The 12,533-nt window shown below is 41.3% G+C and overlaps 1 protein-coding gene across 4 annotated transcripts in view; it reads right to left on the bottom strand.

Moving 5' to 3' along the window:
* The window catches only part of LOC146520417 (uncharacterized), a 20,911-nt gene extending 8,445 nt beyond the window's left edge, over nucleotides 1-12,466 (bottom strand). Inside the window, exons 1-12 of one of the 4 annotated variants that reach the window (XM_085157575.1) lie at nucleotides 12,339-12,464; nucleotides 11,734-11,811; nucleotides 10,823-10,885; nucleotides 10,559-10,692; nucleotides 10,380-10,464; nucleotides 8,796-9,152; nucleotides 8,653-8,708; nucleotides 8,273-8,390; nucleotides 6,040-6,128; nucleotides 4,179-4,296; nucleotides 2,393-2,581; nucleotides 2,250-2,305 (exon numbers count right to left, since the gene is read on the bottom strand). In XM_085157575.1, coding sequence (XP_085013701.1) covers nucleotides 2,250-2,305; nucleotides 2,393-2,581; nucleotides 4,179-4,296; nucleotides 6,040-6,128; nucleotides 8,273-8,390; nucleotides 8,653-8,708; nucleotides 8,796-9,152; nucleotides 10,380-10,464; nucleotides 10,559-10,692; nucleotides 10,823-10,885; nucleotides 11,734-11,797 — 1,329 coding nt within the window. In that variant the 5' untranslated portion in view covers nucleotides 11,798-11,811; nucleotides 12,339-12,464. Of the gene's footprint in view, nucleotides 1-2,249; nucleotides 2,306-2,392; nucleotides 2,582-4,178; nucleotides 4,297-6,039; nucleotides 6,129-8,272; nucleotides 8,391-8,652; nucleotides 8,709-8,795; nucleotides 10,359-10,379; nucleotides 10,465-10,558; nucleotides 10,693-10,822; nucleotides 10,886-11,733; nucleotides 11,812-12,338 lie in introns of those variants that run through there. The other 3 variants (XM_085157577.1, XM_085157578.1, XM_085157576.1) reach the window with 3 other exon arrangements.
* Nucleotides 12,467-12,533: the final 67 nt, after the last annotated feature.

Raw genomic sequence — 12,533 nt, forward strand, 5'->3', positions numbered from 1 at the left:
CTCCACTGCTGCGTAATCAATTATTGTAAATGTAAATGTTATCAAGAAATGATCAGACAGGAGAGGGTTTTCAGGAAACACTGTTAAATGTTCAGTTTCTATGCCATATGTTAAAACAAGATCTAGAGTGTGATTAAAGTGGTGGGTGGGTTCTTTTACATTTTGAGAGAAACCAATTGAGTCTAACAACAGATTAAATGCCATGTTGAGGCTGTCATTTTTAGCATCTACATGGATGTTAAAATCACCCACAATAATTATTTTATCTGAGCTCAGAACTAAATTAGATATAAAGTCTGAGAAATCAGACAGAAACTCTGTGTAAGGCCCAGGTGGACGATAGATGATAACAAGTAAGACTGGTTTCTGAGTTTCACAGCTGGGGTGGACAATGTTAAGCATCAGGCTTTCAAATGAATTAAAAGTCTGTCTTGGTCTTTCATTAATTAATAGACTGGTGTGAAAAATTGCTGCCACACCGCCCCCTCGACCTGTGCTTCGAGATTTCTGGTAGTTAGAATGACTCGGGGGTGTTGATTCATTTAAACTAACATAATCATCCTGCTGCAACCAGGTTTCTGTAAGGCAGAGTAAATCAATTTGTTGATCAATTATTAAGTCATGTACTAACAGAGACTTGGAGGAGAGAGACCTAATATTTAATAATCCACATTTCACTGTTTTACTCTTTGGTTCAGATGTGGATACTGTATTGTTCTTTCTTTGTGATTGTTTAAGTTGTTTGTTGCTGGTTTTTAGTTTGTTTTTTGTCTTTTTGGAAGCAGACACAGTCTCTATGGAGATGGGTTTTTGGGGGGGTAGCAGGAGGAGAGAAGCTGCAGAGAGGCGTGTAAGACTGCAACTCTGCTTCCTGGTCCCAACTCTGGATAGTCATGTTTTGAGGGGTTTAATAAATTTGTCCATATTTCTAGAAATGAGAGCTGCTCCATCCAAAGTGGGATGGATGCCATCTCTCCTAACAAGACCAGGTTTCCTCCAGAAGGTTTGCCAATTATCTATGAAGCCCACATCGTTTCTGGGACACCACTCAGACAGCCAGCAATTTAAGGAGAACATGCGGCTAAACATGTCACTCCTGGTCTGATTGGGGAGGGGACCAGAGAAAACTACAGAGTCCGACATTGTTTTGGCAAAGTTACACACCGATTCAATATTGATTTTAGTGACCTCCGATTGGCGTAACCGGGTGTCATTACTGCCGACGTGAATTATGATTTTATTGAATTTACGTTTACCCTTAGCCAGCAGTTTTAAATTTCCTTCAATGTCGCCTGCTCTGGCCCCTGGAAGACAATTGACTATGGTTGCCGGTGTCTCTAGCTTCACATGTCTGAGAACAGAATCACCAATTACCAGAGTTTGACCCCCGGCGGGTGTGTCACCGAGTGGGGAAAAACGGTTAGACACATGAACGGGTTGGTGGTGTACCTGGGGCTTCTGTTTAGGACTACGCTTCCTCCTCACTGTTACCCAGCCTTTCCCCAGCTGCTTGGGGTCTGCCGGGGAACAGCTAGCGGGGCCTACGCTATCTTCGGCTGCACCAGCTACAGGGGCCTGGCTAGCTAAGGGTGAGAGCAGGGTGCAAAGCCGAGTCTCCAATTCAGTAATCCTGGCCTCCAGAGCTGCAAATATGCTACATTTGTTACAGATATCATTACTGCTAAAGGAGGCCGAGGAGTAACTAAACATCTGACACAATGAGCAAGAAAGTGCAGAAGGGACATGTGAAGTAGCCATGGTGCTAACGGGTCGGCTATGAGCTAAGCTAGCGAAACAGTACAGAGACAGTGAGTGAATACTATAAATTAGGTAGTGAGTACACAGAAAGTGTGCTTCGGATGAAGCACGTGAAGATTATACTGTGAAAAAAGAATGTATTTAAAAGTTGTTAATTAAACTGCTAAGCAAATAAGCTACTCAGAAACACCACTGTGTTTGAGCAGGAACAGGAAGCGATACTATACCACAGAGCGAGCGAGCGAACACCAAGTGACAGCGCCACCGACAGGCCCCTGTCGGTGGCGCTGTAATTTGGCACCTTGTAATTTGTTTTGTATGTCATGCTGAACCATAGTATTTGCCACATTTCTAGCTTAATGATAGTGCTGGTGTAGAGTAATCTCAGATCAGTGACATATTCAAAACATCCAGCAATGTAAAGTACAGTAAAACATTAAAATAAAAATAATCTGTCTTGTCTCAGGAGGGATGTTAACAATACCCTTTACCTCTTTCATCTGTAATGCATGTTTTCCAGGTGTTGGAATTGCACTTGTTACTGTGCCTGAAAAAAGAGAAAGAGTTATTTTCATACACAAACAAGGTCTTTGTTATCCAAACATACCAATAGGAAATACATTGGAAATGTCACCTTTGATACCATTGCTGCCAGTATGGTTAGAGGCAAAAGCAGGCACAGTCTCATCCTCATCATTATCACTTTCATCATCCTCATCTTCCTCAGTGCTAGGCTCATCATCACCAACAACATCTTCATCCATATGCTCATCTTCTTGTTCTTCATCTTCATCTTCATCTTTAACACGATCTTCCTTGTGTTCTTCAGAAAAAGAGATATAAATGTTTAAAATATTACCATGTACACTGAGATTTTCATAACTAGTTCTGAGCTAATGCATAGGGGAGACCGGGGATAGTTGTAACGTGGGTCAGTTGTAACACTTCCAATTTCTCCAATCAGGGCTAAGTTTCAAATGATGTGACTCACCCTGTACATGCCCAATTCAGTTCTGCTATCACATGTGAAAAATCAGCACATTTTGTCAAACACAGGCAATTTAACACGAAAAAAAGTAATTTGTATGGCAAAAAGTAAGTTTTTCTACTTTATTTAAATTTCTAATAGCATTATCTGCTTTGCAGTTAAACTCATAAAACTTAAATTATGTTATTTGTATGTCTATGGGGATATATTCTGTGTAGGTTTTTAGTGCTAATGTTTTAGCCGTTGGCTGTAATGTTAGCTAGTTCATGGCTATAGGAGTCTGGGTCAGTTGTAACAGCAACAGTCTGCGTCAGTTGTAACAATAATGCAGATGTTACAACTTACGAAACTATTACTTTAACTTATATTAAACAAGTTGGGGCAACGACATCAGCAGAGAGAGGTTCACTGGTCGCTTTTGTATATGCGGTTAATGCCACTGGCAACACAATTCCTCCAATGTTTGTGTTCCCACGCATACGTTATGCAGGCCACTGTGTCAGAGATGGACCAGTAGGAAGTATTGGTAGTGGAAATAAATCAGGATGGGTGCAAAAAACAGATTTCCTCATCTTTCTGAAGCACTTTGCAAACCACACCAAGGTAAGCCATGATAAAAAGTAATGGAATTGCGATGCTGGTGAACAACTACATTTTTTCAGCTTCATTGTTATGCTCAAAATTGGTGCAAGAGTTGTAGGTTATAATGCCCAATGAGCCAATGAGGCCAAACTCAAGGAAGACCAACCAAAATTAATGAATTATTCAGTTGCAGAAAATTCCATAATTTGTCTTTTTTGGGGGGTTGGAATATGTTCAAAAGCTAGATTTCTGCATTCTGTCACACAAACACACAGTTACATAAATGGCTCTAAGTGCATTCATATGTTGAATAAACAAAGATTACATGTTAATGTGTTGTTAGTACCCTTATTTCATTGTGTTACATTTCACCCCAGGATATGTTACAACTAACCCAGACTATGGGGTTAATTGTAACATTTCACTCTTTGTGTTTGAGGCCATACCATGCAATGGGTAATTGTGCTGCAGAGAAAATAGCTGTACTATTTAATAGCCGTGACATGTAAATACTTTGCATTACATTTTGAATCCACTACCTTAAAAGAGCTCCAATTTACAGACAGAAATGTCAAAAATGTCACAACTATCCCCGGTCTCCCCTACTCCTTTTTCTGAACTTCTTTGGTATATTTTTTAAAGGTTTTAAAACAACTGATTAAAAATAATACTACAATGTTTGCATGCTTTTGATTAATACTTTCAAAAATTCTCTGGTTTTGGGGTATGATAGAAGGAACAGCAGACAATAGAAAGAGAGAAGATTGAAACTGGATTTCTACTACTTCTACAAAGAACGTACAAAATAGAAGTTCAACATTCAAGTGCTTTTAGTGTTTGAGCAACTCACTCAGTTCCTCTTGGGGTTCTTTCTTAACATTCAGCTGTTTGATTGCTGTGTTTGTTGCCACATCTCTGTTATTTCCACTGACTTCAGATCTTGTCGTGTCAGGATGATGTCTAGTTGTCTGGTGCAAAGATAGTCAATTATATATTAGTACCCTTATTTATAATTTCTTTTGAATGGTACGTTTGGATGGAGTAAAAGTAGATCAGGAAAATAATATGCAGTTTTATTATGAAAATAATTTTGAGCAAAATTCAATTTAATCAATTTCTATTTATATAGCACCAAACCATAAAAACATTCACCTCAAGTTGGACAGCAATTTTAAACAAGATCCGTTTGAAACACATGTTCAAGTGTGAGGCATTGGTTGAAAGTAAATTAGAAATATCTTTAACACACAATGGAACACTGTCAGTCATGGATTGGTCGCCCCACAGCTTTGACCTCAACATTAGTGAAGCAGTGTGGGATCATCTTGTCTGAGAACAGAACAAAAGGCAGCCAACATCCAAAGAAGAGCTTTGAATGTCCTGCAAAAAGCCTGGAGAACTATTCCTGCTTCTCTCCACCCCAGGGAACAGGGTAACACTACCTGGGTCTGGGCGCAGTTTCCCCCTCCAGGGGCAAGAGTACCTAGACCTGGGGCTTAGAGTACGCTTGGGGAGTGTGATTGTGTGTACAGTGTCTATTTATGTCTGTCTCCACGTTGGGTGAGTGCTGAGTAATTGCATATGAGAGCATGAGGGTGGGAATGGATGTTTGTATCTGTGTGTGCCTGTTTGTTTGTGTCTATATGTCAGGTTGGGTATCAGACGCCACCTCTCTAGGGACATCTCAGGCCAGTGGCAGATGCCCTCAGACATCGTTGCATTGGTGCTTCTTTGTGTCCGGGGATGGGCATTCAGGTACGCACCGGCTCACTCCTGGTGGCTGCTTGTCGGGGCCTGGAGCCTGGGGCTCACTCTGGCCCCTTCGGGGGTGGGGTGCCCTCGGCCTCTCGGCCTGGGGCTTGGTCGCTCTGGCACAACTGGCTGCCGGCGGAGCTCACGGGCACGTCACTGCAACCCCCCCTGGCTTTTGCTCCGCGGCTGCTGAGTGACCCCTCATCTGGGACTCTCCTCAGCTCTTTCTGGGATAGTGGCGCAGCTGCCCCTCTGTTGGTCTTTCTTGGTCTCTTGTGCTCTGAGGGCCTCTGAATGTCTGGAGCCTTTATCTCCTCCATACCTGCTTCATGCCCTGGAGGACGGGGCTGTGGCCCCCCACATCCTCTAGCAGATCATTACATGAAGGAACCTGTTACATACAAGCGTGCTCATGCTTACAGGTGTACACACGGGTGCTCACACACACAAACTACACCCTTTTTGGCTCCCACCCCAAAGCACATTGTGTGCTGTCGATCCTACAATAATATTCAATTCAAGGTGATTGATATGTATTTTTTGTCTGCTTATTTTGTTGGTTTTTGTTTTTTGCCCTTTATCTCCGTTCCTCTTCCCCGATGTTTTTCTTTCCCTCTTTCTTTCTCCCCTTTCTTTTCCCCAGTCAAGTCTGTCCCATGTTTAGCAAGTGAAAATAAAATAAAATAAACAATAAAAGGTGAATCAAATAGACCAATACGACAAGGCTGGGATGGTCCATTTGGTAAAGTAAATCCATTGGGCATCTTTCTTTGCCTTTAGACAATAATTCTGATGGCAGAAGAACCAAACGGGCCAGGCCAAAAAAGAAAAGAAAAAAAAAGACAATGCTGGATTAAAAGATAAAAGTAATTTTGAATCAGCTGTATTTTCATGAGGGTGGAAACTACCAGCACTGTAACGTGCTGTAAAATATTTTAAAGAAACTTCCTCCATCTTACCTCAGGAAGGCTATTAAGGATACCATAAACTTCTTTAATCTTCAGGGCAAGTTTCCCAGGTATTGAAATTGTGCTTGTTGTTGTCTTCTCTGAAAAAAGAAAAGTAATTAAAATATGAGCATGGGCACTTTGGGATTATTAGAATTAGTTTGATGTTGATGTTCAGTCTTATCTTCAGCAGATCATCTTGTCCATGTCTCCATGTCTTCATTGAGTTGCTGTCATGTGATTGGCTGGTTAGATTTTTTCATTAATGAGCAACTGGACAGCTGTTGTCCTACTGCGAGACTTCAATGCTCACGTGAGCAACGACAGAGAGACCTGGAGGGGCGTGACTTGGAGGAACGGCCTCCTGGATCTGAACCCAAGCAATGTTTTGAGGTTGGACTCCTGTGCAAACCACAGTTTGGTCATAATGAACACCATGTTCAAACATAAGAGTGTCCATAAGTGTGGCACCAGGATGCTCTAAGCTGCAGGTCGATGATCGATTTTGTAATCGTATCACCAGACCTAAGGCCATATGTTCTGGACACTCGGACCTGGCACACCTAAATGTATAGTGAGGGTGTGCTGGGAACGTCTAGGAGAGGCCCAGGTCTGCGAGATCTTCAACGCACATCTCTGGCAGAGCTTCAACAGCATTCCAAGGGAGACTGGGAACATTGAGTCCGAATGGACCATGTTCAGCATCTCCACAGCCAAAGCTGCTGCAGTGAGTTGTGGCCACCATGTGGTTGGTACCTGTTGTGGTGGTAACCCCCGAACCAAACGGTGGACAACAGAGGTGAAGGGAGCCACCAGGCTGAAGGAGGAGTCCTATCGGGCTTGGTTAGCCTTGGGGGCTTCGGAGGCAGCTGACAGGTACCGACAGGCCAAGCGGAATGCGGTGCAGGCAGTAGCTGAAGCAAAAACTTGGGTCTGGGAGGAGTTCAGAGAGGCCATGGAAAAAGACTTTCAGACCGCCTCGAACAGATTCTGGCAAACCGTCAGGTCACTTAGGGGGGGAAAGTGGTGCTCTACCCACACTGTGTATAGTGCAGGTGGAGCACTGCTGACTTCGACTGTGAAAATTGTCGGGCGATGGAAGGAATACTTCGAGGACCTCCTCAAAGTTGCCAATGTCCGGGGGCAAGGTCACTGAGGAAGTTAAAAAGCTCCTTGGTGGCAGAGCCACGCGTTCCTGAAGGCTCTGGATGTTGTAGATGACACGCCTCTACAATTTTGCGTGAAGATCAGGGGCAGTACCCCTGGACTGACAGACCGGGTTGGTGGTTCCCATCTTTAAGAAAGGGAACTGGAAGGTGTGCTCCAACTATAGGGGAATCACAGTCTGGGAAGCTATCTGCCATGGTGCTGGAAAGGAGAGTCTGTCCTTTAGTCTAACCTTGGATACAGGAGGAACAATGCTATTTTTGTTCTGGTTGTGGAACACTGGATCCGCTCTTTATCCTCTCAAGGATACTTGAGGGTGCATGGGAGTTTGCCCAACCAGTCTACATGTGTTTTGTGGACTTGGAGAAGGCATTCGACCATATCCCTCTGTGTAACCTGTGGGGGGTACTCCGGGAGTATGGGGTGTCTGGCCCATTGCTACCCGCCATTCAATCCTGATACAACCGTTGCAAGAGGTTTGGCCGCATAGCCGGTAATAAGTTGGACTCTTTCCTGTGGGTGATGTCACTGATTCTGTTTGTAATTTTTATGGACAGAATTTGTAGGCACAGCCAAGTAGCAGAAGGCTACGAAAGAGGGTCTAAGAGTAGAGCAGCTGCTCCTTCACATCGAAAGGAGCCAGCTGAGGTGGTTCATGCATCTGACAAAGATGCCTCCTAGACGGGTGAGGTGTTCCGGCCATGTTCCACCAGGAGGAGGCCCCGGGGCAGACCCAGGACACGTTGGAGAGATTATATCTCTTGGCTGGCCTGGGAAAGCCTTGGTGTTCTCCCAGACAAGCTGGAGGGGGTGACAGGGGAGAGGAAGGTCTGGGCTTCTCTGCTTGGGCTGCTGCCCCCGTGACCCGGCCCCGGATAAGTGGAAGAAGATGGATGGATGGATGGATGGGACAGGTGTACCAAATAAAATGGCTGTTTAGTGTCTTTTGGAAAGTAAATAATACTTATTCAAACTGCAAACAAAACTACTATAGTAGTTATCTGTGTGCACACATGTGCTAAAACATTTGTAAATGTAAAAATGTAAATCAAGTGCTTTTAGTGTTTGAACAACTCACTCAGTTTCTCTTCAGGTTCTTTCTTAACATTCAGCTGTTTGATTGCTGTGTTTTGTGCCACATCTCTGTTATTTCCACTGACTTCAGATCTTGGCATGTTAGGATGATGTGTACTCTTCTGTTTTAAAAACAATGAAGAATATTTTAGTATTTATTGTGAATAATTGGACTGTATTGGGTAAAAGCGTACATTTGTAATTTGTTTTGTATGTCATGCTGAACCATAGTATTTGCCACATTTCTAGCCTAATGACAGTGCTGGTGTAGACTTATCTCAGATCAGTGACATATTCAAAACTTCCAGCAATGTAAAGCACAGTGAATCATTTAAATAAAATAATCTGTCTTGCCTCAGGAGGGATGTTAACAATACCCTTTACCTCTTTCATCTGTAATGCATGTTTTCCAGGTGTTGGGATTACACTTGTTACTCTATCTGAAAAAAGAGAAAGAGTTATTTTCATACACAAACAAGGTCTTTGTTATCCAAACATACCAATAGGAAATATATTGGAAATGTCACCTTTGATACCATTGCTGCCAGTATGGTTAGAGGCAAAAGCAGGCACAGTCTCATCCTCCTCATTATCACTTTCTTCATCCTCATCTTCCTCAGTGCTAGGCTCATCGTTACCAACATCAACTGCATCCATATCCTCATCTTCCTCTTCTCCATCGTCATCTATATCTTTAACATGATCTTCCTCACTCTCTTCTTCAGAAGAAGAGATATAAACCTGTGTAGTTTCTTTATCGTCGTTTTTTTTAGTACCCTGCTCATTGTCCCATACATCATCTTCATCCATATCCTCATCATCCTCTTCTCCATCCTCATCTTCTGTCGCGTCCAGGGTGGCGGACTTCTGGAGTTGAAGCATCTCTGATGCAGGTGAGTATTTATTGAACAGGAGTAGATACAAACAGAAGTGGCGGGTGAACATGAAACTGGAAAACCTAAATTGGGCAAAACTAACAAAACAAACCAGAACGAAGATGCAGGGAGGTACGGGGAAATACACAGAGAGACGGACGGAGAGACGCAGGAACAAACACAGACGAACCAGCAACTAACAGAGGCAGACACGAGGTTTAAATACACAGAAGGATAACGAGGGAACGAGACACAAAAGGAGGGCACAGCTGGGAGTAATCCGACCTGACAAGACAGGGGAAAAGTAAACTGACCACAGTACAAACACAGAGTACAAACACCCAAGGAAACCAAAACCACAGAATAATAATAAACTGAAACATAAACACGGAGTCACAGACATCTTCATTATGAACTTCCTTGTAATATTCTTTCAAGAAATAGAAATGTTTAAAATATAACAACTTAAACTGAGATTTTTGTAACTTTTTCTCAGTTTCAATTCAATTTTCACACAAGTGCCGCATTGCGGGATGACAACAATAGAAGAACAAAAAAAATACAGTTATCATTACGGAATAGTTAAAGGTAAGTGGCGTGGCACAAACTTGATACGGGTAGAAGTTAAAATCGAATTTGTTTCGAAGGCCAGCTTAAACAGGTGGATTTTTAAACGTGACTTGAATTATTGAATGGATTCCAATGGATGGACATCAATCGCCAGGCTATTCCAAAGTTTAGGTGGAGCAATAGCAAAAGCACAATGCCCCCTAGTCTTCCATCTGGACATTGGTTGCACTAAGAGCCATTGATTAGAGGATCTAAGTGCTCTCTTGGGGGTATATAGGTCAAGGAGGTCGATTAAGTAGCTGGGCGCCAAGTTATTTAAAATTTTAAAAGTGTACAAAAGGATTTCAAAAACAATACGGTATTTGACGGGAAGCCAGTGAAGTTTGTGCTTAGACAGGTGTAATATGATCAGGTCTTCTGGTGCCACTTAAAAAACGTGCTGCAGCATTTTGGACAAGTTGCAGGCGTTGGATGAGGGAAAGTTGGAGGCCTAGATAAAGAGAATTGCAACTCTTTTTTTCTCAACTTCTGTAGGGTATTTGTCAAAACTACTGAAGTTTTGAAAGAGCTTATTAAAAATATTACAATAATGTTTGCATGCTTTTGGTTCATATTCTCAAACATTCTCTGGTTTTGAGGCACAGATAGAAGAAAGAGCAGACAAACCTGTTAAGAAGTCCTGGAACTCAAGGCCTGATGATTGTCGTTTTCTTTTTTTTTGTCTATATCCTGTAGTGGTTAGGTAACCTTTCTGTGATAAGTTAATTCAACAGTTTATTTAGTGAAATCAGATTTTTTAAGATTCACAGAAATGCAAAAAAACCCCCAAAAACCCCCCAAAGTACCTTGAACCAAAAGTGCAGAGGAGCTTTCTTGTGGTAAATAGATGACTTCCATTTTCTACATGAATCTTTTCCTGCAAGCTTCTCAAACTCAGGTGGACTGTAAAAGGAGCCTTCAAACTCAATACAATCCTTACCTATAGTTATAAAGAAAAACTTAATCGTTTTCATGAAAAATTATTTATTGATTTATATATTTCACTGTATGTACAAAAATAGAAAAGGAAACACTGGTAAGACTGGTAAGAAAGGAAAGACTGTACTTACCTTTTCTCAACTTCTCTACATCCATCCAACCCTTTTTGTCTCCACATTTTACACGCCAGAGGTCTGTTTTTTGCAACACCAAAAAAAAAGGAAGAAGTAATTTCTCCATTAAAAAATATTGTAAATGCATTTTCATGGTCAATTTACAATGTACTAATAACTTGCAATTGTAGAGGTTGTATAAAGAGAGATGCCAGTTGTGGGAGTATTTCCTACTTTCATTGTAATAGGTGTGGTAATGCAAATATTTATAATTCAATTCAGCTTTATTTATATAGCACCAAATCACAACAACAGTCACTTCAATGCATTCTGTTGGAAGGTACAGACCCTGCAATAATACAGAGAAAACCCAAAAAATCAGATAACCCCTTATGAGCATGCACTTTGGTGACAGTGGCAAAGAAGAACTTTTTAACAAGACTCGGGCAGAACCAGGCACAGAGAGGGTCAGCCATTCTGTTGCCTGTCTTATTGTCACTTTGGATGAAAACTTGAAATACATCAGTTTGCTCCATTATCTAACAATCTTTTGGGGGGTTTCCCCTTAAATTTTACATTTTGATAAAGCCAAAAATATTCTCCAGTGAAGGTAGGATGCAATGCTAAGATCCTTGGAGAGAGTTTCCTAAACCTATATCTGCCAAAATCATGCAATCCCGTAAAATAATTTTAATGTAATTATGCATGTCTTTATCTGAAGAAACAAAAGACAGGCAGTTTCATTTAGGCATATATATCATATATATGCATTTAACAACTAGGAGGACAATAAAGAATAGGAAGTAGCCTCAAAACTGCCATGTCTCATTAGCCTGCAACTTCAACAGCTTCAGAAAAATTCTACTGCGTACACAGAAATATATTTTAAATAAATAGATCTTCAGGGTAAAATGACCCGAAGGACTTACTCTTGTCATCTTTATCATCCGTGACTCTCTTTCTTTTCTTCGGGCTAGTTCTTCCTTCTTCCATTTTGTGATTTTAATCTATCAACACAGATAAATAAAAAAGTTTTTTTTTTTTCAAAAATTTGCACCACAGTATGTGGCATTTTTTTTATATGAGATAAATCTTGCATTTAATCTAATTGTAAGTAATTCTGTTGTTCCTCTGTGGGTGTCAGGAAGGAAGGACAGTCTCATTGCCTGTCTAGGCAATGAGACTGAAAACATCTGAATACAAAGATGAAGTCTCGGTACTTTTACCATATTATCCATATAGCTTAGCCGTTTAGACTTAACTGCTATCACTATCCAAATCAACAAATCTACTGTATACACAAATGCCCCCTATATAGATATGTGTGTGTGTGTGTGTGTGTGTGTATAAATTCTGTAATTACAGTAACACTAAGGTCTATAACATCAGAAACCACAGGAGAGCAAATGGAAAGCACATCTGTGCATAAGTTCAAGCAATCATACATCCGTTATCCATGTATAAAAACACTATATATAACTTAAAAAAAAAAAAAAAAGGAACAGAGAGGCGAAACACCAGAATAGGGACTTACCTCTGTCGCCGACTAGATAGCAGATGATGTTCCAGAACAGGAAAATGAAACTTAACTTTTCAGTTACACTGGAAAAAATAAACACTCCCAGTCGTTAAGGTGTGTACATTGACTTCCGGTAAAGACGGCAAGTTTTACAGGTAAAACGATTTAAACTGACATTTACAGTCGCTATTTATATATGGAGAGAAACCT

The sequence above is a fragment of the Neolamprologus multifasciatus genome, chromosome 4, assembly GCF_963576455.1.
Source record: "Neolamprologus multifasciatus chromosome 4, fNeoMul1.2, whole genome shotgun sequence".
NCBI classification, from domain to species: domain Eukaryota; kingdom Metazoa; phylum Chordata; class Actinopteri; order Cichliformes; family Cichlidae; genus Neolamprologus; species Neolamprologus multifasciatus.